The 25474-nt window shown below is 47.2% G+C and overlaps 1 protein-coding gene across 4 annotated transcripts in view; it reads right to left on the reverse strand.

Moving 5' to 3' along the window:
* LOC135250019 (pro-neuregulin-2, membrane-bound isoform-like) overlaps nt 1-24241 on the reverse strand; it is a 31485-nt gene extending 7244 nt beyond the window's left edge. For 2 of the 4 annotated variants that reach the window (XM_064325817.1, XM_064325814.1), the window contains exons 1-5: nt 24048-24241; nt 15281-15339; nt 8830-8853; nt 2506-2608; nt 1435-1558 (exon numbers count right to left, since the gene is read on the reverse strand). In XM_064325817.1, the coding sequence (XP_064181887.1) occupies nt 1435-1558; nt 2506-2608; nt 8830-8853; nt 15281-15339; nt 24048-24226 (489 nt within the window). In that variant the 5' untranslated portion in view covers nt 24227-24241. Of the gene's footprint in view, nt 1-1434; nt 1559-2505; nt 2609-8829; nt 8854-15280; nt 15340-15879; nt 15957-24047 lie in introns of all 4 variants that reach the window. The other 2 variants (XM_064325816.1, XM_064325815.1) reach the window with 2 other exon arrangements.
* Nucleotides 24242-25474: the final 1233 nt, after the last annotated feature.

A 25474-nucleotide genomic window follows, 5' to 3' on the forward strand; every position in this document is an offset into this window, starting at 1 on the left:
ACGACATGGGGTCCCCCACAGGGGATTGTGGGTAATGCAGGCTTTGTCTGAGTTATTTAGACCCTGTTTGTCCTCGTAGCAGCTACAGAAAACAGATCTGGGAAAACGTCTCCACTGTTACTGCCAAACAAGAAACACGAGCCCCCAAAGCACAACCCACCAGACAGCAGGGGAACGCAGAAACACAGACAAACAATCTGTATGTACAGAGGAGAGTTATTTATTTCCACAATTTACAGTAACGGAGTGGATTTCAAGGCACAGCTGACACAACAATTCACGTTAGCCGAAGCCGCTAGTGATATGGCCGTAAATTACTTGCTCTGCCGAGGCTATTTCAGACCTGAATGACGTTTAATGAGATGCAAAGTAAGATCCATTGACTAATTGGACACTGGGGTTTGAATGATGTTGGACAGCATCCAGAGGGTTCTGGTAAAGAAACCATCCGGATTGTTGGCTAACAGTACAGGAGGATGTAAGGTTACTGCGCTGCCTTAGCGTTAGCGTTAGCCTCCCGAGCATCGTGAAAAAGACGTTTTAAGTATTAAAACATTTTTTTGACGTGAGAGTCTTTGATGACAAAAACATGCCGCAGTGGAAATATTTTCAAAAAATAATCTATTTTTATCGAATGTCCCCTGTGGTTTAAGTTTCAGCACATTAGAATATATGGCACTTCAGATTAAGACCAGAGACTCATGTTCCCTACAGGGGACAAAAATGAATTTGCCAGGTCTTAGGAGAATTTATAGCGGTAGATTATCCCTCACAAAGTCTCATTTCCTCCATTTTGGATCCGGGGGTTAAAGACAGCCCATTTGGTTTGTGCATTAACCAAACAGCGATCACTGCTCCTAAAACAGGAGACTGATTAGGCTACTGTGGGTGGACCATCGTGCATGTCCCCTTCAGAGTACAAAGACAAAAACACTGAATTCATTCACAGTATTTGTCCTGCCTTGCTTTGCCCAGTGCACCTGTGTGTTGTGATCATCCATGGAGGTCACTCTGGGGTATATTGGGGTACACCTCGGCTTTGGCCTCTTTCTCGTGATGGGGCACGGTGTAAGCGTAATGCTGTAGCCACGGCAATACTCAAATCTGGCCCTCAAGGTCAGCAGTACTCCTGGTTTTCTCTCTTCTGCCCGACGGCCCATCGTCCAATAATGACTGGCCAGAGATAGCATGCGCTCACCCGGTGCGTCAGGTTCAAATCAGTTCAGGGGGGGCGGAATGGAAACCAGCAGTGCCACCGACCCCGAGGGCCGGATTAGGGTACCCCTGGTGTAGCGTAACACTTGGGAAGCAGGACCTGTACCACAGATGGAGATTATTTCTTCGCGAATAAAGCAAGTCACGCAAAATAACCGCAAGAGAAACAAATTACGTTCGGTATCAGTATTAGCAGGAGTGTCGCTATCAATAACTCACGTCCACCATGGGGATCTCCTCCGGGCCCGGTCCAGGGTGATTGGGTCCGTTTGCCAGGTTCCGGTTCGGGTTTTCCGCACACATGTTTTGCCTCAGGTGGCTGTGCATTTTCTTCCTCTGTTTCCTGTGCAGGCAAAGTGAAGTTCTTTTTTTTTTTTTTCCCTCCCCAGAGATTTTCTGATAAAAATGCACTGGAAAATTTGTTTTCTCCCTCGCTCTCTGTCCTCCCTCTCTCTTGTTTTTTTGTTGGTGATATTTTGCAAATACTGCTATAAAACAGCCTTTAGAATGTAAAAAAAAACAACAACACATATATAGAAACCAAAGCAGACATGCACAAGTAAAATGAATTATTACAAATAAATATAATAATTATTGAAATTATAATTAGTAATCAAATTTTATAATTGTAATTACTTAAGGCCGCAGACTAAACCAGATTTATTAGGAAACCATGACAGGACAGGTACACGGGTCGCAATCCTGGACCAATCATGCAAAAGCCATGCATGTAGATTCTATGGTAAATCAATTTTATTGGACCACATTACAGTAATGAGGCCCCCTGCCCTTGGCTGAGCCAACATCTGTAAATAATAAACACTGTTCCCTTCTGAAGTGGAAATGCCCAGGTGGATGGCTCTTTACTGTAGATCCTAATCACTCACTGGGCTCAAGGCTCCAGCACCGTGCTCCAGAGGCAGGGTGTGGAAAGGACAGAGGGAGGGTGTGGGAACAGCAGGAGGAGGGTGAGGGAACTTCAGAGGGAGGGTGGGGGAACAGTAGAGGAAGGGTATTGGAAGAGCAGACGGAGGATGGGGGAACAGCAGAGGGAGGTTGTGGGAAGAGCAGAGGGAAGATAGAAGGAACAGCAGAGGGAGGCTGTGGGAAGGGCAGGGGGGGGGGTGTAGGAACAGTAGAAGGAGGCTGTGGGAACAGCAGAGGGAGGCTGTGGGAAGAGCAGAGGGAGTGTGAGGGAACAGCAGAGTGAGGTATAGGAAGAACAGAAGGAGGCTATGGGAAGAGCAGAGAGAGAGCTGTAGAACATGCAGGGCTGGCTCTAGGCCTTACTTGGTCTTGCAGTAGGCGACCACACACACGATTCCCACCACCAGCAGAGCCACGCAGATGCCAGTGATGGTCAGGACCCTCTTCTTATAGAGCTCCTCTGCCTCTGGGAATGAGAACAAACAACAGCCCCCTGTCAGCTCCCCGAACCTCACACACTGAACCCCACACACTGACTGCTACACCACTGTCAGCTCCCCGAACCCCACACACTGACCCCCACACACTGATCCCTGCACCACTGTCAGCCCCCCTAACCCCACACACTGACCCCAACACCACCGTCAGCCCGCTGAACCCCACACACTCCCCCCACACTGCCCCCTGCCCCACTAGTCATCCCTGTGCAAAGCTGGACAGCGGGCGACCCATAACAGTGCAAAACACCTGCAATAAATCCCCCACAACCCACACCCGCACCATCTCTCCATTTCCTCATTGAGAAGTCATACTTAGAAGTCATACACACACACACACACACATGCATGCACGCACAAACACACATGGAACACCCATACACGCGCACGCACACACTCACATACATGCATGCACGCATAAACACACAGGTACACTCACACACTCACACTCCTGCACTGCTAACCCGGTGTCATATCCCCCCCCCCCCACCCCACGCTCTCAGATAGCTTTCCACACCAGCACACTCCCATTTTCCACACCTCTGCACAGAAACTCCCCCGTTCACTCCACCAAGTTTTAAATAAGCCAAAAAAACCCAAAAAAAACATGGCCCGTGAACCCCATGGCGGCCAGCGTGAACGAGAGGACTGGAACTGCCCGGAGCCCAGACCCGTCCCGTCCCGCCAGACCCGCAATCTGCTCTGGTTCACCGTGTTTCCCCCAAATCTGGTACACCCTGTCCCATCCGCCGGCTGTGCTCATTGCCTCCACCTCTGCTGTCAGTTTCAGGAGGGCGAAGATGAGCACGTGCCCCTCCACTAAACACACACACGGCCTCAAGCCCTTTCTTCTTTTTCACACCGCAGTAAAAACCCATAACCCTGACACTCACCCTGACACTCACCCTGACACTCACCCTGACACTAACCCTGACACTAACCCTGACACTAACCCTGACACTCACCCTGACCACCTCAAACTGCCTGACACTACCGACCCTGACACTAACCCTGACACTCACCCTGACACTCACCCTGACACTCACCCTGACACTCACCCTGACACTAACCCTGACACTAACCCTGACACTAACCCTGACACTAACCCTGACACTAACCCTGACACTAACCCTGACACTAACCCTGACACTCACCCTGACACTAACCCTGACACTCACCCTGACACTAACCCTGACACTAACCCTGACACTAACCCCGACACTCACCCTGACACTAACCCTGACACTAACCCTGACACTAACCCTGACACTAACCCTGACCTTAACCCCAACCGAGCTTACAGAAAAACACTCACTGGACACCAGAAGACAGACGCAGAGCAGAAGTACACTGGGCCATAAAACGAATTCCCAGGAGGACTTAACAAATGCACATAAAGCTTCAGCACAGGAGGGGCCAAATTCTTCCTGCTCAAAAGCTCCAGTCAACTGAATGGCCAGTGAGAACCATTCTTTCCCAAGGGGGTCCTCATAAGAGGCAACTTGGGAAAGAGAGTTTTTTTCCTAACCCGAACCCTAACTGAGCTTGCAGAGAACTGAGTCAGAGAAGGACACTTCATCTGCAGCTTTCAGCAAGCAGACTGCAGAGACAGTGAACGTTAAGATGCAGCCGTCCCTCCCAAGCTGCTGCTACAGCCAACAGTCCACGCTGGAACAGCAAACGAGTCACCTGGCTGCTTCCAGGGCCATTATTTTCTGAACCTAGTCGCCCCGCATGCCTGAAAGTGATCGTCAGACCACAGCGTTAGTGCAGGACCCAGGTTTCTGTGCATCAGGCGGGGAATTGAGGAGGCCCTGATCATCACCCAATCCAAAGCTATCCCTTCACTGTGAGGTGCGGCACATTCCCCGACCCTCCCACCCCATACTACTTACTACTATCTCTCTTTCTCTCCCCCCCCCCCCCCACCCACTGCTCACTGTGTATCTCCATTCACTTCTGCACTGCTGTGAACAGGCAAGTCCTCAATCCAAATGTTATAAATGTAATTTCAACCCACAGGAGCTGCACAGGAATAGACCACCAGATTCATCACTCTGAAAGGTTTTACACCCAATTACATATACACAGAGCTACCTGGTGTTCTTTTGAGATAGAATCACCTATAAAGATTTGGTAAAATACATTCGAATAGGAGCTCTTTGGGTTGTGTAATGTGCCTGATCGCTGGTATGAGCTCGCTGCTACTCCAGTCCAGTGGTAACCAACCGTTCTAGGACATTTACTGTCTTGCAGGTTTCCATTTCAGCCCTAATTTGGCATACCTAACTACTAATTTATAGCTCACTGAGATCTTAGCTCTCCAGTGAGGTGTGCTTTGTTGGGGTTTGAATGAAAACCTACAGGACGGTAGATTTCCAGAAATAGGGTTGGTTACCACTGCTCTTGCCCAAGTGCAGGGGTGTCCAATCTTATCCAAAACGGGCCGGCGTATATGCAGGTTTTTGTTGTAGCCCCGCGTTCCCACACCAGATTCAAATAAATAACTGATCATGGTTTTCACCCCATGGTTTACTCTAACCAATATCACAATCCTAACCCTATATATGTGTTGCAGACAGGCTACGGAGATAATGTTAAAAAGAATATTCTTTTGACTCTCATTTATTTTATCAAGGTTTGGAGAAATCTCCTCCTTCCTGTCTGAACCACAGATGCAGGAATACTACAACCAGTCGTGTTGAGAGTGTTGCCCCTTTTCTCCCGTATCTAACTAAAAAATGTTACTTTCTAAGCTCAAATGTTAAAATCTTTCATGTGAAGAGCGAAGAGTTCCTTTGCAAGCGCTGCTGCTTTAATGGGCTCTAAACCCCCAGGTGTAAACAGCGTGACAGTGCACGCGCGGGAATCTTTCGCTCGCAGGTGCATTTAAAAATAAATCCGATCAGGAATGACCGGGGCTTTGTACATCAAAGAACGAACCTCTTCCCCAGCAGTGCGACGTTCGCAAAAAGCACGGCAATGTGTACGGATAACGAGGACACAGAAAAGCAGCCAGCCCGCCGACCGTGAATACTCCAAAGCGCACCGCTGGAAGACGAGCCGGTCCTATTTCACGGGCACCTCCCTCCAACCGCCACGGCGCTGGGCGAAAAAGCACCGGGCGTTCCGTGGTCAAACGACTACGACCGCATTGGTCCTTTTTAATTAAAATGCAGGCTGTTTCAGAGGCCCCCGAACAGGGCCTTCTGGGCCTCTCAACTGACATTTCCTAGAGTGTTTGGTGGCATCCAGCTAAAGCCGCTGGGGCAGTTTTTAATTTAAGGAGGTGCCCATAAAAAAAGCATCCGAAACGGGCCCCCCACCCCCAGCAGGTGGCTTGGTCCAATTCATGCACAAAATGTTCCAATGGTAAAATGGGGTTGGGCAGGGGTGGGGTGGAGAGCAGGCCAGGGTGGGGGCTTTGTCACAGCTCTCAATGTATTCACGTAAAATTGCGATCGAAAATAATTCTGGAACAAAAAAAATAAATAAATAAAAGCTGCAAAATGAACAAAAATTCTGTTTTCACCCTTTCTTCCTTGGAATATGAAGCCTTTAATGTCAGATCAGATGTTTTCTGGGCGGAGCTTAAAGGAGCCCTTGTCAGCTGTGAGCACTGAATGACCAGAGGGGGCGGTGCTAGTAAAAGTACATATAAATAGGGGCGTGTCTTAGTTACCACAGTGGGTGGAGTCGAGAGAAGCTGGTCTTTTCTTATGGAAAGCTGTACCAACCCATGACTCCCTGGACCAATAGGGGCTAGATAGCTTAACTACTTGTTAGCTTTCCTAATTGTTACGTACACAAATTGACAGGCCACCTCATCAAAAGTGCATGGCAAAAGCCCAGAGTTCTTCGCCAGATAATTTCAAGGGAGAAAGATGGGAAAAACGAAATTTCAGCTAAACATAAATGATCTTTGCTGTAATTATATGCTATTTGCATATTAGTATTCAATGCAACTCACATTTTTGCATCATAACAGCAATGACCATAAACTTCAATTAAATTCAAAGGCAAAAAATAATAAAATAATAAAATTCAACACAAATGAGACTTTTTTGTGACCGATTTTGAACCACAGAGATGGCACAGTGCATCCTGTGGGCACAGAGAAGCCACACGGACAAGAGAGATGAACAGGAGGAAGGCGGAAGAGGAGGAGGACGACGAAAAGCAAAAAACAGAAAGGGAAATGGGAGCGCAGACACCGTGGCAGGGACCAGAGAGCGAGGAAGGCACCCGTCATGCTCATTACAGCAGGGTAACGCTAGGGGGCGCAAGGGAGACCAGAACCTCAAGCAAACTACAGATATTCCAGACCTCTCAATTCACATCGTAAAAGGGGCTTTTAAATCAGCAGCACTCATTTCCTTCTTCTTGTCTCAAAATAAAATCAAATAAAAAAAACCCTCCCAAGTCTCCCCCGTTTATATGGGGGTTTCTAAAACGTGTTTTCCCTGAACATGTGACCTGGGAAACATTTAAACCTGTACTTCTGTCCTTATCCTCAAGGTGTCACTGCAGGCAGTGTAATTGCAGCAATCAGTGTTAAAACCGTCAAAGGAAAACAACCAATTACACAATTAAGGATCAACGGAATCTACTGAGTTTACTGGCGCATGAGTCTCTGAACTAGGGGGAGCCCAAACCTATCCTATAAGGACCAGTGAGGGTGTAGATTTTTTGCTCTAGCCCTGCATGCACCCACATGGGCCCATCATGGATAAAACTAGACACTTTTGTGGTGACTGAATTAATTCATGGATTAACGGATTAATGATTAAGATCCCTGCATTGTGTTGATTTTTGTAACAAATGGCTTCAGAAAGTCCTGCATCGCCCTCTTGGTGATGGAGGATAGAATTACAGGTTAAAATTAAGAATTCCAGAAAAACTGACGACCCTGCTCATATACAACATAAACCCCTGATTTTTATTCAGAGACAATAATGACTGCCCCCCCAACACAAACCCACACAAACACACACATATACACACACACGCACATACACACACAAACGCACACATGCACAAACACATACACACACAAACACATACACATACACACACGCACGAACGCACGCACGCACATACACACACACTCAGTTTAGCGAGCACTTGACAGTCACGGTACTGTGATGTTGAAGTAAAACCCCAAACACATGGACACAAATGGTAAAAACACACACACCACACAGGTATAAAACCACTCAGCCCTCCCCTCTGGATTAACTGACTTCCCTGAGAGGGACCATGATGTATATGACAGCAGCGGGTCTATGCACAGGGGTACCGTTTCACAAGTCCCACAGCTGCTCCAGGTCTACAGTACCACTGAGCACATGGGGGATATAAACTAGCAGTGCTGGCGTAGGAACAGGGTTCGGGGAGGGGGTGGGGTTGTGACCTGGGGAGGTGAGGGGGGGGGGGGCGTAGTGTGGGGGACAGTGCTGGAGGCGGGACGGAGCGACAGCGCATCCGGGACGTGCTCCAACTGGCCCGCCGAACTAGCCCGAATAAAAAGGGGGCCCGTTGCCGTGGGCCGTGCGTCAGGGCGACCCCGGGAAAGATAGCCGTGGGTATTCTTTCTTAAATCTTTTTTTTTTTTCCTTTCCCTCCAAGTGATTCACGGGCAGAGTTTAGACAGGGGCTGACTCAGACACTGTGTTGAGCTCTTGGGGGTGGCTGGGGGGTGCGGGGTGGGGGGGGGGGTTGGTAACAAATCTGAGCTCCCAGCATAAACTCATGTCTTCCTTGAGTAAACACGCTCACTCTAGGAAGGGTGGGAGGGGCTCACGGAGTGTGGTTGTACACAAAACTGATCTCTGCTCCTGTTTTCATTTTTTTTTAACAGGTTTTATCCCCCCAAACACCCCCCCCACCCCTCAAAACCCCTCAGGGGCCTACTTCTGCTCTGTTCAAGCAATAATGAGTGCTGTGAATAAAGGCCTTTAGGTTTGAGGGAGGGGGCTACACTGCTAGTAAAGGGGGGGGGGGGTAGAAACAGATTGACAGATTCAGAGATTTTTTTTTTCAGTCGTTGGATTTAGATCAGCCTCTCAAAGATTTGGTAAGATGACAGATGACAACACCTATGCAGCTCCTAACTTACCTAAATGATATATTTTTACAATCATAAATATTTAAAGTTTTTTAAAAATTGAAATGAATGATGGTTCCATACCCATAAATTCAATCCCAAGACGCTCTGCCAATGCAGAAAGTGGACAAAAAAGAAAGAAAGAAAGAAAAAAAGAAAACAGTTTCAGAAAGAGAGATCTTCCAAACATACGAAAGAACATACAGGTGTGTCACATGATCAGCGTGAGGTCACTGAGACACTGGAGTGACAGGTGAGAGCGGCGGGACTCAGACAAGAGGGGGGGGGGATGCACACAGAAAGCAGCTCCGTTTCTTTCCAAAGCAAGCACGACGGAGGACGGCAGAAACTCACAGACACATGCATGAGGAGGACAGCCACACCACTTACTGACATATCTACTAGATCTGATTTCTGGGTCAACGTTAAAGGGGACAAAGAAAAATAATGATAATAATTAAAAGCATTGAATTACTTTCAAACACAAAAAAAAAACAATAACCAGAAACAAAAACAAAAAAATGGTAAGGTATACGGGCACTAGCACCAAAAACTTTAACAGTTTAACCAATTAGTTTTCTGGCATTTGTTAATGTAACTTTTTTGTTGTTGAAATAGACATATTACTGGCTAATGAGTTATGTCTTTATGAATAAAGAAAAACATAATTTCATATGAAATATGGCAGGAGATCAGTGGTAATGCCTGAAATATGCAAACGAACAGAACACAGTCCAAGCATGTAATCATACTACTATTAAAAAGCTTCCGAAAATATTTGAGGACATAAAATATCAAATTCTGTTCAGATATCTTACCTTATGTAGATGCTTAGCCATGCAAACATCTTCTAGGTTAATCAGTTATTGCCCAGTGGTTCCTATGTTCTATGTAGTCTTTTTTTTTTGGTTTTGGGTGTTGTTACAATAGGTTGGGGTATTTTTGCACTCTTCATATAAAATTTTCAGCTCACTGTATTAAATAGGACATACTGAAATCAAAGACTGAGGTGAGAGATTATTAAGAAGTTCTAACTTTTTGGTTTGTTGCCAGCTTCCTCTGTTTATTTTAGCTATACATTAACATTAAAATCAAATTGGCATGTATAAATATACCCCATTCAACACTGGGTTTATAGACACAGGATGGATGCAAAGAGACATTCAATCTGACAGTTACTGGCTGCACATTGTCCTTAACGTTCAATCACAAATTTAAACAAGCATTGCATCAAAAAAAAAATGTCAGCCCATCATCATGATTTTGGAAGTTACTGAAATGAATGTCAAACATTACCTACAAATATGTACATTAAAAGGTAATGCATGGTTTGAATGAATCACTCAAGGACTTAAGGACAACGTACAACACCACACTGAGTTAGACTGAAGGTCTGCCATAGTTTATATCTGGGTCATCACACACTGTACAATTACGACAAAAAATCAACAGAAGACAGATGAGGTAAGTCTGAAACACCCGGACGAAAGACTTTGACAGCCAGAGCAGCAAATGTCCTCCCGTGGCATTGTTATGCCAAGCATCACTGACAAACTGTCTTTTGTCCCCCCACTCAACTGCTCTGATAATAAAAGCGGTCATGTAATATAACTTCACTCTGCTTTGATTAAATGGTTCTTCAGACACATTACTGTAAAGACACGAAAGAGCACAGTATCGGAGGGCATCGTGGCGGCCATGTTTTGGTTTTTATTGTACGAAGCGAGAAATTCCCAGGTCATATTAAGAGCCAATCTCCTCACTGCACACAGAAACTCTGCACTGTTGTTGACAGACAAGCTACCTAATAACCACAGTCACCTGAACAATGTAATTTCCTTTTTTAATTCTGCAACCTTTCTTAAAGACTGATATCTGGATAGCGTTCCCTTATTTCATGACTGACAATTGCACATTAGGTTGTTGAATCTTCAGCATAACAACAAATCTGACTGCAAAACAAAGAATTATGTACAACACTGTTACTTACACAATGTGCAGAGCTACAAAATTGGTGTATCGATTGTCACAACATTGTTGCCAATAAACACCACGGCTTTATAACAGTATTGTTAACACAAACTGCACTACGCCGTATAAGCGCGAACACACGCGATGGCTCTACATAACGGTACGTAGCACAAGACATAAACTCCCATACACCACTGTTGCCTAAAAGGACAACGGGTCTGTTACCATTACAAGGTATGACGATATACATCACTGGCGCTAACAAAGAGGATGTCTCTACAAAACTGTTGCAACAGTTACTAACAAACCATAAAGCACGGACACTGCCGTTACTCCTCCTTTCCGAATAAGACAGTGCCATCTGTTACTTTATGGGGGTATACTTGCTCGCTCGCTTTGTCTTGCACAAATACTGTAAGCACAAATGTGTTTTTTATATTTGGGCATTTGTCTAATTTATTCGCTATCACTATTGACGTGCAAAGAGAATATATCCATTTTGCGGTCACATACCTCCTGGTTTAACGCAGGGTGAATATAACAGGTTTAAGACAGACTGTGACATCACCATAAACAGCCGCCAGACCAGAGAGCCACGGCACTTGCTTACATAGACAATTCACTTCCATTATTGCGCCGATAAGAGTATACATCACCGTCTTAAAGTGGCCACGGGGCTGTTTTAATAACCCTGGTTTAGAGACGTAGATCATTCTTTTGGAAGCAGATGTTCCGGCCCTAATCAGCTCTCTGGCACGCAGGCTCTCGTTAGAACCGTGCGCTTAAATCTGTTGAGATCAGAGAGCTGTCAACGTCGCTGCCGGTGTCAGGCCTGTCTTTTCTGTTGCACTAATTGTAATATTTGGTCTGACTGACTGAGAGATTTTCGACACCTACAAACAGGGGGGGGGGCGGGGGGGGGCTGGGGTGGTACAGTGCTCTCACGAAGCACCTTCAAATTCAAAACTTTGCTTTGTTTCTGTGGGATTCAACTCCGAAATTTCAGGCTAATTGGCCTGGATTGTGCTTGTTTGGGGAAAGGGAGGAGGCACTTTTTGGTCGCAGGTCGTGCGTGAAAAACGTCCAGCTAAAACACGCTAAGCTGGAGCTTTGAGTCGAGTCGAGTCTGTTGCGTTCTCTCAGCATTGTCAGGAGCAGCTGACTCAAGGTGGGGGGGAGGGGACCCCCCCTGTAACATGGCCGTTCAGTGCGATTATTATGCTCACCTTCCCCCTCCTCTGAAAAGGCTCTTTAGTCCAGAAAAAAAACTGTCCTCCAATTAGGCAGAAGGTCTGGGGAAAAGTGCAGCCAGGATTGGCTGTGGTACTGCCCCAGTACTGCCCCAGAGGGGGGGAGGGGGTCCATACCATGCTTTATACACCTCTGTTTGGATTCTTCATAATTTGCAGAGAGAAAGGCTTGCCCTTCTACTAGGTGAACCCCCAGCGCCCCCCTCCCCCATCCCACCTGACAGCATGCAGAGTCTGGTCTGCAGAATATCCCAGTTGTTGTCATGACAACATGCAGACTGCCAGCAGCTAGGCCAATGGGGGGGCGTGGGGGGGAGAGTGGTGGTGGCGGTGCTGCAGATTTTTCAGAGCGCAAAAATCACCTGCATTATAGTCCACACACCAAAAGACTGTACAGCAGCCCTGATGAGTGTGTGTGTGTATGTGTGAGTGTGAGTGTATGGATGTCTGTGCATGTGTGCCTGTGTGTAAACGTGTGTGGGAGTGTAAGCGTGTGTGAGTGTGTGTGCACGTTAGTGTGTGTGTGTGTGTGTGTGTGTATGAATGGGCGTGTGTTTGCAGGTGTCAGTCACGTCATCAGTGTAGCACATCACTGCAGACCAGACTACATGCTGACGAGCCACTGAAGGAGGGATAGTCATCCAGCCCACTTCCTCAACACTAGGAAGGGGGAGGGGCTAAACTAGGACTTCAGCACAGCACTTACACCAGGGAGGGGGAGGGGCTAAACTACGACTTCAGCACAGCACTCACACCAGAGAGGGGGAGGGGCTAAACTAGCATTTCAGCACGGCAGTCAGCCGCAGAGAGATGGACTGGGATAATGGACTGGCTCTGCATCCAGGGGGCATACATGTCCATCAAACTGGCACCTGTCCCAAGGATCAGCATACGTCCAAATCTCAGGAGGCCTTCAGGCCCGGATGTGGCTCCCGGCAGCTAACAAAGCTGTTTATCTGGCTGGGAAAAAATACACTCAAGGGCAAAGCCACACAGCAAAAGCCTAATGAATCAATGGTCAAGAAGCCAGAGGTCCCTTGACATCTACCTTGCAAGCCGAGCGTCCAGTGTAGCGAAACTGAGAGAAGACAACATCACCTCCTACATGTGATTGGGGACAGGACCTCCACGCGAAGCGTTCGTTTTCATTAATGGGCTCGCAATTTGGTCGACAATCGACAATCTCAGTCGTCAATTAAGGAGCCAACTGTGAGGACGCGAAGTGAACAAGAACATGTCAACATGACTTCCCTCCATTGTCAAGCACCTCTTGTGAATAAAGTGATTGCCAGTTATACCTACTCCGTCTGAGTTTTACAGCTGTTAAAGCAGACTGCCTGGGGATATAGGACATTCAGGGTAGAAACACTCACTGCAGTAGGGGAAGTCAAACAGTTTCCTAGCAGCATATTTTTTTTTTTTTTTTTTTAATCTGCATTAAAACCAATGACATTTGCTCTCTGGCCATATGGTGGATGTCCGGGTTTATGACTGCAGCTGTCCAACACTCTAACCGGTTGGAAAAGAACCTCTCCGTTTTGCAATATCTGATTGGTCAAACATCTCAGTACAGTGGTCAGTGATTGGCCAGCTGGCTCTGCACAGCGCTGCGTGAGATGGAACCTGGACGGTGTTTAAAAGCACGTTGCGGTTCCCTGCTTAGGATGAAATAAGACCGAGGCGGGTGACTTGCTATGATGGTGGGGCCCAGTCTCTCCCGAGATCACCCCGAGGGCATGCTCTCTGGGATTGATTAGTCGTGCCTGGGCCCCCCGTTTCTGGGGATTCTCTCTGGGTTTGATTAGTCAGGCCTGGGCCCACGATCCTGGGAAAAGAGGAGGGTAGCTTTCCTCATCATAACAGTCTCCCGCAGGCACTGCCGCACAGCGTGCGGGCGCTAGGATGAGGGGTCATGCACCATGCCTTGCCTTGCACTGAGGTTAGCCCACGCGCTCGTAGCTAATCGCTCATGCCAGATCTTCTTGCTCAGCATTTCCATGCATTGCTCGTCACACAATTAACGTTTCCTAAAAAAATTATTTTTGTGCTTTGTGGAAATTGGAGTTAATATGTTTTGCAACATCCTAAACTGAATGGAATAAAAGCAAGCATACAATGCAATAGGTTAATATACTGTATAATCAATTTTATAAATAATGTTGCTCTAATGTTGGGCCTGTCTGCCAGATTGAGCCAATCATGTGGCCTTTTTTAATCATTATGGTAGTTATCAATGCACCTATATTTTTCCCTTGGGTTTTTATGAAGCACTTTTTTCATAACCTTTGTTCGTTTCAGAGCATTGAGTGTGGCCATTATTTTTACATTTGCAATGCAATAATTCTCAGGAAAAATCGTACGTTAACATTACAAATAATGTATATTTATAATAAGCAAAGATTGATGGTGCATTGTGATATAAAGGCAAAGACATATAAGGAAATTAACAATTTTAACAGATAGTATAACAGCATTTTATCTCTTAAAGCAGTTAGATTCCTTTGTGGGGATTATGCCTTCGGGCTGTTTCCTCCTCTACTGAACCTAAGCTGACTAACTCGTTTAATTTATTTTCTTAGAAGTTTCTTCAGAGCAAACATTTGTTGACACAGGTGGGAAGATTTAAAAAGATACTTTCTGGTGAACTCTGGAAGGGTAGAAATTTATGAAAAGATTATTATGATATGATTTCACCAGAATGTTCAGCCAAAATTGCTGGCTGCTTCTGTGCTGAAGAAAAGCTCCAAATATTTAGTACTCCCTCGAGAACATCTGAGCCAATTAGTCATACTCCTGGACGTTTAAATAAAATAATATTTGTTTTTCAGTTTCCTTTCAAAGTGCAATATTTCACTTCAATACCTCCATATGATTGTGGTTATTTATTTGCCTAGAATTTAATTATTAAAACCGCGGGATATTATCGCTGCTTATTGTTTAGTCTTCGCGACGACGTCCGGCACCGCAAACGCCGAGACCAATCAGGCGAATCTTAAATCCCGCCGCACGCTCAGCGTTTCTGACCAATCCGCAGAAGGCAGGCAGGGAGAGAGCATGCTTTGCGCACTGCATTCATTTCTGATGGCGGTGCGCAGGAATCATTCATTAGACGGGTTCCAGTTTGTAAGGAGAAATCTGGAACGACTTCTCCAGGTTGAGAGGTATGGCCAGAGAAGCGAGGAGGGGTGGGGGTGGGGGGGGGGCAGACGCAGACAGGATGGGCGACGTGGACACAGAAAGGCATGCCAAAGCGCAGCCCCCGCGCATGCAGCTCCAAACACCACGGACCAGCCAGGAGAGGAAAGCGAAAATACCGTAGAAACCGGCCATAACGTCGGTTTGACAGCGGTCACCGGTAAAGTTATTTGGACACCTGATGGAGGGAAACAAAGTGCCACAGGAGGGAGGGAGGGAGGGGGGGGAGGGGAGAGGGATGGGGAAAGAGAGAGCAAGAGAGAGAGAGAAGGGGACAGAGAATACACGAGATGGAAAGAAAGAGACAGAATTTGAAGGCGAGAGGGTGAGAGAATGAGAATGAAAAAGCAAGGGCAGGAGGGAGAGGGAGAGAGAAAGGGAGTGGGAGGGAGAACACAAAACAAGGTGAGGGAGAGAGAGAACAAGAGAGCAGAAAAAACAGAATTAGAACAGCACAACCCAGAAGACGGAGGCAGAGAGAGGACCCCATCGGTGACATCACTGCAGTGCGTCCGTCAGCCAGCCAATCACAGCTCGCTTTTTGGCCTGCTTTGAAGATTGGAAGAAACTGAAGAAACCTATGGGAACTAACAGGCTTCAGTGGTGATCTCTCACCCCTGCCGCCCCGCCCCACCCCACCCCCCCCGGCCACTCCACCCCCCAGACCAACCCTGGCAAAAACACTGGTTTTCCGGGGACTCAGTTTAGGTGAACATACTTTTATACGGTTTGGGCATGTATAACCTCAGTGGCTCTGTCTGAAGGCACCGGGGCCCGAAGAACTCAGGCGGACATCTGGGGAGGGAGAAAGGGACACGTGACACAACACGGGAAGAAAAGTCGCACGTCCAGCACCCCCTTCTGGCGCTGAAGGAAAACATGTTAAAAAACAGAAAGCCCAAACACAAGGAATGATTTACATACAAGGCAAACGACACCGCGTACATTGGAAACTTGTCTCAATAGTGTCTCCTTTAGACACTTTCTGTATCTGCTTTTGCCAAACCATTATGCTGAATATATATCACACTATGCATGCGGATATTTACTTGAAATGGTGTGATACCCAAAAAATCTGTAAAAATGTATCATATTCCTTGTATTTTGGATTTCCTGTGGGACATATATTGGTATACATTTTCATCAGTGATTTACAGATGGAACAGACAGACACTAAAATCACAGTCAATAAAGTGATTCTTAATCAAACTATAACATTTTCACTTGGATGTTTGTTGCGACTATGCTGTGTTAACTTAGCGCCATCAGGCTTAGTGCCATCTGTGACAACTTATGAGTACACACTTACCGTGGACAAGCCTGAATGTTTAAACATTTGTGCAATTAACTTTTCCTATAATGGACTTCATGAAAAAGACCCTGAAATACCCAAAAAGGCTTAATTCCATCTGTTATTTCAAAAACAAAGAGAACAACAACAATGTCACAATTAAAATTGAAGAAACCAGTTTGAGTCATTTTTTTTTCCAAATCAGAACAAACAACCAACTTGTGTTTCAAATCATGTAAATGTTTTAAGAAGAAATCCTTTTGTGTCTTAAAGGTGGGGAAGTTTTAACAATGCACTGATGAAATGGCTGTGAAAGTCGCAGTTTTTTGAAGACAGAAATGAAAAAACAAACACAAAGGAGGAATTTTGAAGGAGATCTGAACTTGTGGTTGAGGTTCCTGTAAGGCTGACCTCTGACCCTTGACCCTCTGGGTTCACATGTTAAGCCGCTGCTGATATGATATTCATTAAACAAAGCAGTCTGTAGAGAGACTCCTAATCTAAAACTTTCAACAAGCAGCCCAGTGTGTTTACAGATGAACCTGAGAGACGGTTTAATTCACACAAATCTCTCTCTCTCACACACACACACACACACACAAACACACACAAGCAAAAACACACCCATCCGCCCAACTGCTCACACACATACACTCACACACATTCTCTCTCTCAGTCACATGCGCACACACATTCGCACACACACACACACACACAAACTGCACATTCTCACAAGGAAACCTCGTACTATCACACGCTCTCTCTCTCTGTCATACATGTGAACTCACTCACGGGGGCTCACAGACTACGGCCGACAGCCTCTGCAGATGTGAGGGACTGTGTGAGAGGGGGCTGAGGTGCTTTTTTTTACGTGGACATGTGGAGTTCATTACCTGCTGCCTTGTGGATACGTGCTTTAAGTGATGCGTGCTCACAGGTGAGAAGACGGCAGTATTACCCCGTCAGACAGACAGGCCACAGAAGCGGGCTTAGACCGGCGTCTGATCAAAGTGAAACATTAACAGACTTATCATCTAGGAATACTGTAATACTGGAAAAAAGTCTACTTCTCCCTCCGTTCTCACTCTCTCTTTCTCTCCCCTATCTCCCCCTCTACCCCCATCTTTCTGTCTCCTCTCTCTCTCTGCATTCAGTTTGTCTGAGACCACTAACACAGCAAGTCACAGTTTATGCTGGTCATGAAGCTGTTTCCAGAATTTTTATTTTGAATAACAAAAGGCAAGTGGTTTTCTTTTTAACCCTTTGTCAGTTTTAGGCACCTGTCCACATGTACCAGCAATTCTGTTAAAAAGCACTCTTCTGTATGAAGATGTGATATGACTACCTGCACTTCAGCAGTAAAAAAAAAAAAAAAAAAAAATTAATTAAATCAGCAGGTCTAACACAAGCCCATCGTCAATTTGTACCACAGACCCCATTGGCGGTCGGATAACACATCTAATTCATTCATATAACAATGTGGGGGGGGGGGGGGCACTCTAATCTGTGGTCAGCCAGTCAGAGCCCCTGTGTTATTCCCTGTGGGGGCAATGCCATATCCAGGCCAGGGGAAGCTCTCGCTATATCTCGCTAGCTTAGCACACGGGTGCGTTTGACGGTCTGTCACCTGAAACGCAGTCTGATGTTGTTCCAGCTCAGCCGAGGGCACTCGGATGCCTGCTGACGGTAAACAGCAGCTCGGGCACAGCCGAATCGCCCTTTTAAATGATCTGCGCCCATCGACAGCCCGGTGGAGAGACCCGCCTCTCGCTGCCGTGGCAACGTTCAGGACAGTAAAGCTCCGTGGAAAAACACCTCTCTCTCAGAATTCTACTCTCTCGTAGAATTCCATTCGACCAGTGAGGCACCGAGGAGCAGCAGCTCCACCTAGATATGTAACTTAATTTGCCCCAGTGGGGTTTTCATTCTTAATATATGAATTACCCGTTTAACGGAATAACAAGGTGTGTTGCGTGTACATGGAGTGAAGCAGAGCAAAGCTAGCGGATCTTTCTCTTGAAGGGAAACTGCTGATTAAGATTCTGGGTTTGGGATTTGAAGGCTAGAACAAATCAGCATCATTCCTTACGTCTGTAACGGTTGACATTGCACAGACAATGCAGTTGACTTGAAGAAAAACACATTTTAAATCAATCTGTTGATTCTTTTTTTCTGTGTGGTTGGATTTACAGTGGATCTCCGTAGGTGCCAATGTTAAATTTCCAAGAATTCCAATGCTCAATCACCAATCCCCACCACTGCCGCCTCATGAAAATCTTTCAAACAGAGTAACCTGCCAAGCAACGAACATTCTGACATGGGTAGGTCATAAACTGGTTTAATTGCCCACTTTTACAGTTTTGGCTGGATACCTTATGATTTAATATGCCTGTCAGAATATAAATAACCTTTATGAGAACACGCCGCATTGCACATTCAAACATATAATCTAAAACTGTTTAAAGAGAGGTCTGACGAAGCTGCGTTCTAAGATTAATGACAATGGCATGAATGCTAAAAAAAAAAAACTGCAACGAGAAAGACAAATATGTCTCGGCTTGCAAATAACCTCTCAAACAGTCTCCGTTTGGCCAGCCATTCCCAAACTTTCCCGGCAAATTTTAACCCATTTCATAGCTGACCTGTTTCGTATCTCCGTACCACTTTCAAAGCGGTCCGCTGTTTTATTGCCACGACTGCTCTACGCCTGCTAGGTGCAGAGACTCGGGGGGCCCCGTCGGGGGGCCCCGGGCCTGACGGGGTTAATTTCTCAGAGCCAATCACGCGGTCGTAACAGCCGGCTGAGGCCGCCTCGCCGCCCCGACAGCTCGCGGATCCGGATCCTGCAGAGCGGCAGGTGGGAGGAGCCAGCGGTGTCGCGGTATTCCGTTTCCACGGTGAGTTTAACCCCGTGTCTTGTTTTTTAAAATTTTTTTTACTGTGCTTTGAGGTGGGGGGGGGGTAGGGGGAGGGGAGGGGAGGGGGTACCTCTGGTATCTCTTTAAGTGTTCAGATGATGGACCGGCCCTGTCTCACAGCCCTGGGGAACCAAATCCGCTTATCCACAGGCTCAGTGGGGCGAGGGGTAGGGGGTGGTGTGGTGTGTGTGTGTGTGTGTGGGGGGGGTGCCCTCTCTGGAATGTACAATTCAGTGTTTATGAAAAAAAAAATCATATGGGGAAAAAAAAATTGGCCATGTAAAATGTGGAAGGCAGAGATATTGACTTTGATAGGGGGTGTTCTGAGAGGTAAGGATGGTGGCTCCTGACACCCGTATTCAATAAATCCTGCCAAATCGCCATAAGGGGAAGGAGGACGTTCAGTCGAAAATAAAGAGCTTCCTAGGGCACTAGCGATGCTTAGAATGTTACACTTTAATTTACAGCATGACACTGCCCTTCATCTCCAGTGAGTTAACCTGCTTTTCCTTTAAAATTTTTTCCTATGGATAGAGTAACCCTGCTGTTAATCTGGTTTTGTTCAGAAGGGAGTCTTGTCTGACAGACTAAAAAATCCTTAAAGGATGGAGTAGGTTGGTGGAGTTTTATCAATCGGGCCAGTATTACAGGTCAACAGTGATCAACCTATGGAACAGCTCTTTCTGATGAACAAATTTGACTTTCCATCAGTGCACATCTATAAGCAATGCCCAAAATCAACCCCAAAATTATTGGGGCAGTGTGTACAGTATGTGCATGTGTGTGTATGTGTGGGTGTGCATATGTGTGTGTGATTGAGTTTGTGTGCCTGTGTGTGGTTGCTGCTTGTTTGTGTGTGTGTGTGTGTGCTTTTGTGTGTGTGTGTGGTTGGGGATTCATTTTACGTTGCTTTTAAGTTCAATTTAGTTCACCTCTGTTGCAGGTAAGAAAAAAAATGAATTCAGACAATTATCAAACTTTAATTAAAATCGTTTCACAAGTACGGATGTGGGAGGCACTAAGCCAAGGGTATAGTAAAAATAAAAAAGCATTTAGGTGGGGTGGAAGAGGGGTGTCTTGATGTGCTCTGGATCGGCTTTCTGGAAACATGTAGTGCAATTTGTCTGCTCAGAAAATGGCCTGACAAAGCCTCTCAATCAAAAGAGTGAACAGACAGTGGCCCTGCAGCTCTGCTAGAACAATTCAACGTTTTAGCCAAACACACGGGGAGGCCTATCCACCATTCAGCCCCCCAGCCCCCCAGCCCCCCAGGGGGGACGGTGCAGGGAACACGTGTTCAGGCGTGTGCGGCACCGCGCTGCTTGTGTTTCCCGGTGACGGACAGCTCTAGCGGTCGTCACCCTGACGGAGAACCCGGGGCCAGACGACGAATCAGACATCGACGGAAACGAATCCCCGCTCCCCGCCGATCCGCCGGGTCTCGGGTCCGCGGCTCGACCGGTACGCTCAGGAGAGCCCGCGGGCTTTGGGTTTCCAGCGGCTAAAGTTGGGTATGATGGGGGGGGGGGGGGGTGAGCAGGTCGCACCACCTGACACTAAGCCTTCAGCTCAGATAAGCGTAACTTTTATTGGGATTCCACGTTTCGCTTTAGAGCTCAGCCCCGGAGCCGGGAGCCCTCACCAAGCTACTATCCCACGCCGCGACGCAGCCGGGCTGGAACCCTAGCGAGGGCCGGGGCTACGTATGCAAAAAAAAACTACAACAACAAAAAAAACGCTTATCTGGGTTTGGAAACATCCACGTCGTCTGTCAAAAGAAAAACCCCCGCGATGAAATACACACCTGCTCCGAAGCGGCAGATAAGAGCCAGGCCCCGCGGGTCGTTCGTTAACTCTTCTCTCTCTCTCTTTTTTTTTTTGCCTCTGAAGGAACTTTGTAAAGCGAAAGAGGGGCTGGGGGGGGCGGGGGGGGCAGGGGGGGGCATAAATAAGCGGCGGCCTGTCTGCCCCGCTTGTTCGCCGGGTGAGTAATGCCCGCGGAAGCCGGGCCTTTATCGAACGCGATGCCTCGGCCGTTCCCCGCGGACCGCCACTGCATTATCCGCGAGCCTCTGGCCCCCTGCCGCGCGCTGAGTGAATTAGCCACCGCGGGATTGAGTTATTGGCGCTCCCCGGTTTTCCCGCGCAGCTCATTGGTTGGGCGCCGTCGCGCCGCGCTGCCGTGGGGGGTCTTCGCTCGACGGTCTTCGCGGAATCCCCCCGTCCGTCTTCCTGTGGCGTCAGCGGTACGTGCTGCTCGAGCTGTGCTTCCCGCTGGCAGAGATTTAACTTATTCTGGCCCCCCTCACCCCTCCCCCAAAAAAAAGATTGCTACAGAACACCTGATGACCGGAGTCTTCCTCTTACACGATGTCCCTTTATCCCCCCGTTTTTTGAGTACCCCTTGATTTGTGGGAAACCCAATTCTTTTTTTGTACCATTGCTGGCAATATAGTCTCACCCGCAGTTCTAGAACCTCATTCAGCTAATGTCAGAAATGCCCAAAGTTGCACTACCCCTCCCTCCCTCTCTCTCTCTCTCTCTCTCTCTCGCTCCCTTCCTCCCTATCAAATTCAAGCCAATTTTACTGGCATGAAATACAAATGCAATCTTTGCCAAAGCATACATCAATCAATTAACTAAATCAGAATAAAATAAAATAATAATAGTAATGACAACGATAAATCAATCATAAATCAATATCATCTCTTTCTCTCTCTGTCTCTCCCTCTCTCTCTCTTCCTCTCATTTTAGATTTCTGCTGGAAGCGTCAGCTGCCCCATGCAGCTATGCTGCCCCTCTAAAGTGCTTTGCTGGCATTGCTTAGCCTCAATTTCGGCTGTTCTTAATGTCCAATGCTATTCACCGGTTACATTAACTGCTGATACCTCCAGTACCAATTTTGGCTCTCTCCTCTGACACACACAGGATGTCGAGCCAGTTCTTCAACACGCTGCAGTTGTGACCGAGCACGTGAGCACAGACGTGAGTGGGAGGTGCACTGCGCATGCAAGCAGGCAGGGGGCGCCCAACTGACCAGCTGGGCTGCTGGACACTGCCGGGACTGCCGACACGGTCTTGGGTTAGATCCCTGGTTGTGGTGCCCATCGACCCACTGAAACAATGTCCCTATTACGAAAGTGGGGCCTGACCCAAAAAAAACATTTGAGAAGCCACCGCCTTAAATGAAGGGTTAATAAGAGAGAATATTGCCCGTGCTGCCTGTACCCAGGGAGGGAAGATTTTCAGTCTGCAGGGTTTCCTGACCTCAGTGCACTACAGACTCAGCACCTCTGCCTGTCAACTGCAGTGGAACGAAGCAGCAGCTGCTGGAGGGGGGGGGGGGCGGGGGGGGGGCATGCATTATGCAAGAAATGCATGACAGTGTTGGCGACACCCGCGCTGGTCTCTGTCCCCTCTCAAACGCACGTGCTAAGCTATTTTTTGCACGCGCACTTATCCGGAGCAAACTACGCGGCCTGAATATTTTCACGCACAGCTGGACACTGTCAATGGCTCTGCCCCATCTGGCGCTTGAACCCGCAACCCCTCCGCGTTACTCGGGACGCGCGCGATCTCTCCCGCCTCGCCAAAAAAACACCTCCGTGGTTCCAGAGGTCTCGAGTCTTTCAAAGGGGGCCCAGACCCAGGCGATCTGAGCGCGCTCACCTTCAGCTGATTTTTATTAGCGCTAATCATGCGCAACATTCCCCTTCAAAAAAATAAAATAAATAAAATAAATGAATGTGCTCGCCACCTGTGACGTCAGCGTAAATCTGCCCTCCTTTTCTCGGAATCGCGGCGTAAGCAGCGGTTTTGTTTTTCCTCGTAGGAGGCCCCCCCCCAGCCGTCGTAAATATTTGTTTCTCCTCTAAACCAGCGGGACGTGACATTTAGGAGCCGACCGTCGCTCAGCTCGTCCGGCACAAACAGCCGCGCCGCAGAGCGCGGGCTTCGGTCCTCCGCTCGTCACTGGAAAAATAAACGAGTCCAAAAATAAACAAAACAAAAAAAAAACATATAAACGCACGGCGTGTATCAACGTGAGCGAACGAACGAACGAACTGAAGATCCTCGAGTGTATATTTTCGGAGAGAGAGAAGGGGTGAGGAAAGGGTGATAAATAAAGATGAGATTATACAGTGTGAGAGACGACTAAGAAAGAAGAGATGAGAAAGAGAAGGGTGACAACGAGAGAGAAAGAACTGATCGGATGACAGGTGGGACATGAGGTGAGCTTAGGAGGCCTAAAAGAGAGAGAGTCTTACCAGGTACCCACATTACTACCTTTTACCTCTCTCTCTGCCATGTGTGCCTGTTCGTGTGTGTGTGTGTGTGTGTGCGCGTGTGCATGTGCGTGTGTGCATGCATGTTTGTGCATGAATGTGTGTGTATTAAAAATGTGTGTGTGTGTGTGTGTTTTTATGTAAGCGAGAAAGAGAGAATCAAAGCCCATTTAGTATATAAACAAAATTAAAGAAAGAAAAGTTGCGACTTTCAAGCCTTTTAAGGGGGCAAAAATAAAAGAGTTTTTGTGTAATAACACTGTGCAGAGACGGCCATTCAGAGCTTCAATAAAACATAATAACATTTGTAACAGATCTTCCTGTTGGGACACAAGAGAGCTCCAGGAACTGAGCAATAAGAAACCGGGGAGGAGTAGAGCCGCTCACTTACTTGCAGGACAGCTGATTTATACCGTGTATGAAGTAACAGTCCCCGCCGTTCACGCAGTACGCCCTCTCGGTCTCATTGCACCTCCTGGCGTGGCCTGATCCTGGGGAGAGGGTGGTGGTACCTGGGGAGGACGGGAGAGGACAGGTCAGGCAGGTCAGGGTTGGCCCCTCCGGCTTCATTCAGACCGACAGAGCCGAAAGTGGCCAGAATCCATTTTGTGTTCCACACGTCCGACGTCGACCCGATCGTTTTCCCCCCTTGAAGTCAAAACAGCGTAATAGCCATCGCGTCGAATCGGATGCTTTCAATTACCGATTTGGATCACGTTCATGCGCAAAGCCATGAAATCCGGTACGTATCCGATACCAGGCCACGCGATTTATGTCTGACCGGTCAAACCTGTTTTTTTGGGGGGGGGGGGGGTTTTGGCCTTCTCGAGTGCCCGTTTTCGGTTACTCCTGACAGAACGCGGTGTTGTCTTTCATCGTCGCGTCACACGAGCGAAATAAGAAACACGGCGCTTGTCTAAACACAAGAATCTGATCTGGCCTTTTGTGAAAAAAAATCATTGTGTGGACAGCTGCCCAAAAAGATTTGAAGAATAAATCCGATTTGAGCAATAAAACCTGCTGTCTAAACAAAAGCTCAACCTGTTCCGCAGCAGGCCCCCTCAAACCAGGCTCATGAATTTCGGATCAGTTCCCCTAGCTTAATGGCTTAATTGGCCACATTCCTTTCCACTTATGAGCCCCCCCCCCACTCCACCCCACCCCATAATGCACTGCAGCAACAACAAAAAATTTCCTTGAGTGAACACCATATCTCAACCAAAATCCTTCTTTCACTTTCTCCACTCGCTATGACTAGGCCAATGGAGAAATCGCTAGGTCACGAAACAAGACAGATCACCCTGTGATAGATGGCAGAAATTGTAAGGTAGTTCCCATATAGTAATATGTATATTTTTTGGAATGGCAACCGTAACACATAATTATTGGGGAAAGGGATGGTGAAACCAAAGGGGAGCAGATTGCTTCCTACCCAGAATGCACTTGTGACAGGATTTATTAGCAAAAAAAAAAAAAAATCATCACTTCCTTTGGAAAAGCACAAACAATCGGATGCCTTTGATCTGCTGGGAATCAGCCCCCCCAGGGGGGAAGGTCTGAAAATTAAGAGAGCTGACCGACAACTTTTTCAGTGTTACAGACTTAGAAATGCCTGCGTTACAAAAAAAAAAGCTAAATGTACTTTTCAGGACAACGCTCCTTCTTCACGAACATTACCAAACAGCCCAGAACCCACAAGCACAGGGTTTGATCTTTACAGAAACGCAGACAAATTCAGAAATGCATTTTTGCCTTGACAAAGGTTTTTTTATTCCCTGTTGAAAAGCAGCAGTAACCCTCAATTAACAAGGTTTCATT

The sequence above is a fragment of the Anguilla rostrata genome, chromosome 3 (genome assembly GCF_018555375.3).
Source record: "Anguilla rostrata isolate EN2019 chromosome 3, ASM1855537v3, whole genome shotgun sequence".
In the NCBI taxonomy this organism is placed as follows: domain Eukaryota; kingdom Metazoa; phylum Chordata; class Actinopteri; order Anguilliformes; family Anguillidae; genus Anguilla; species Anguilla rostrata.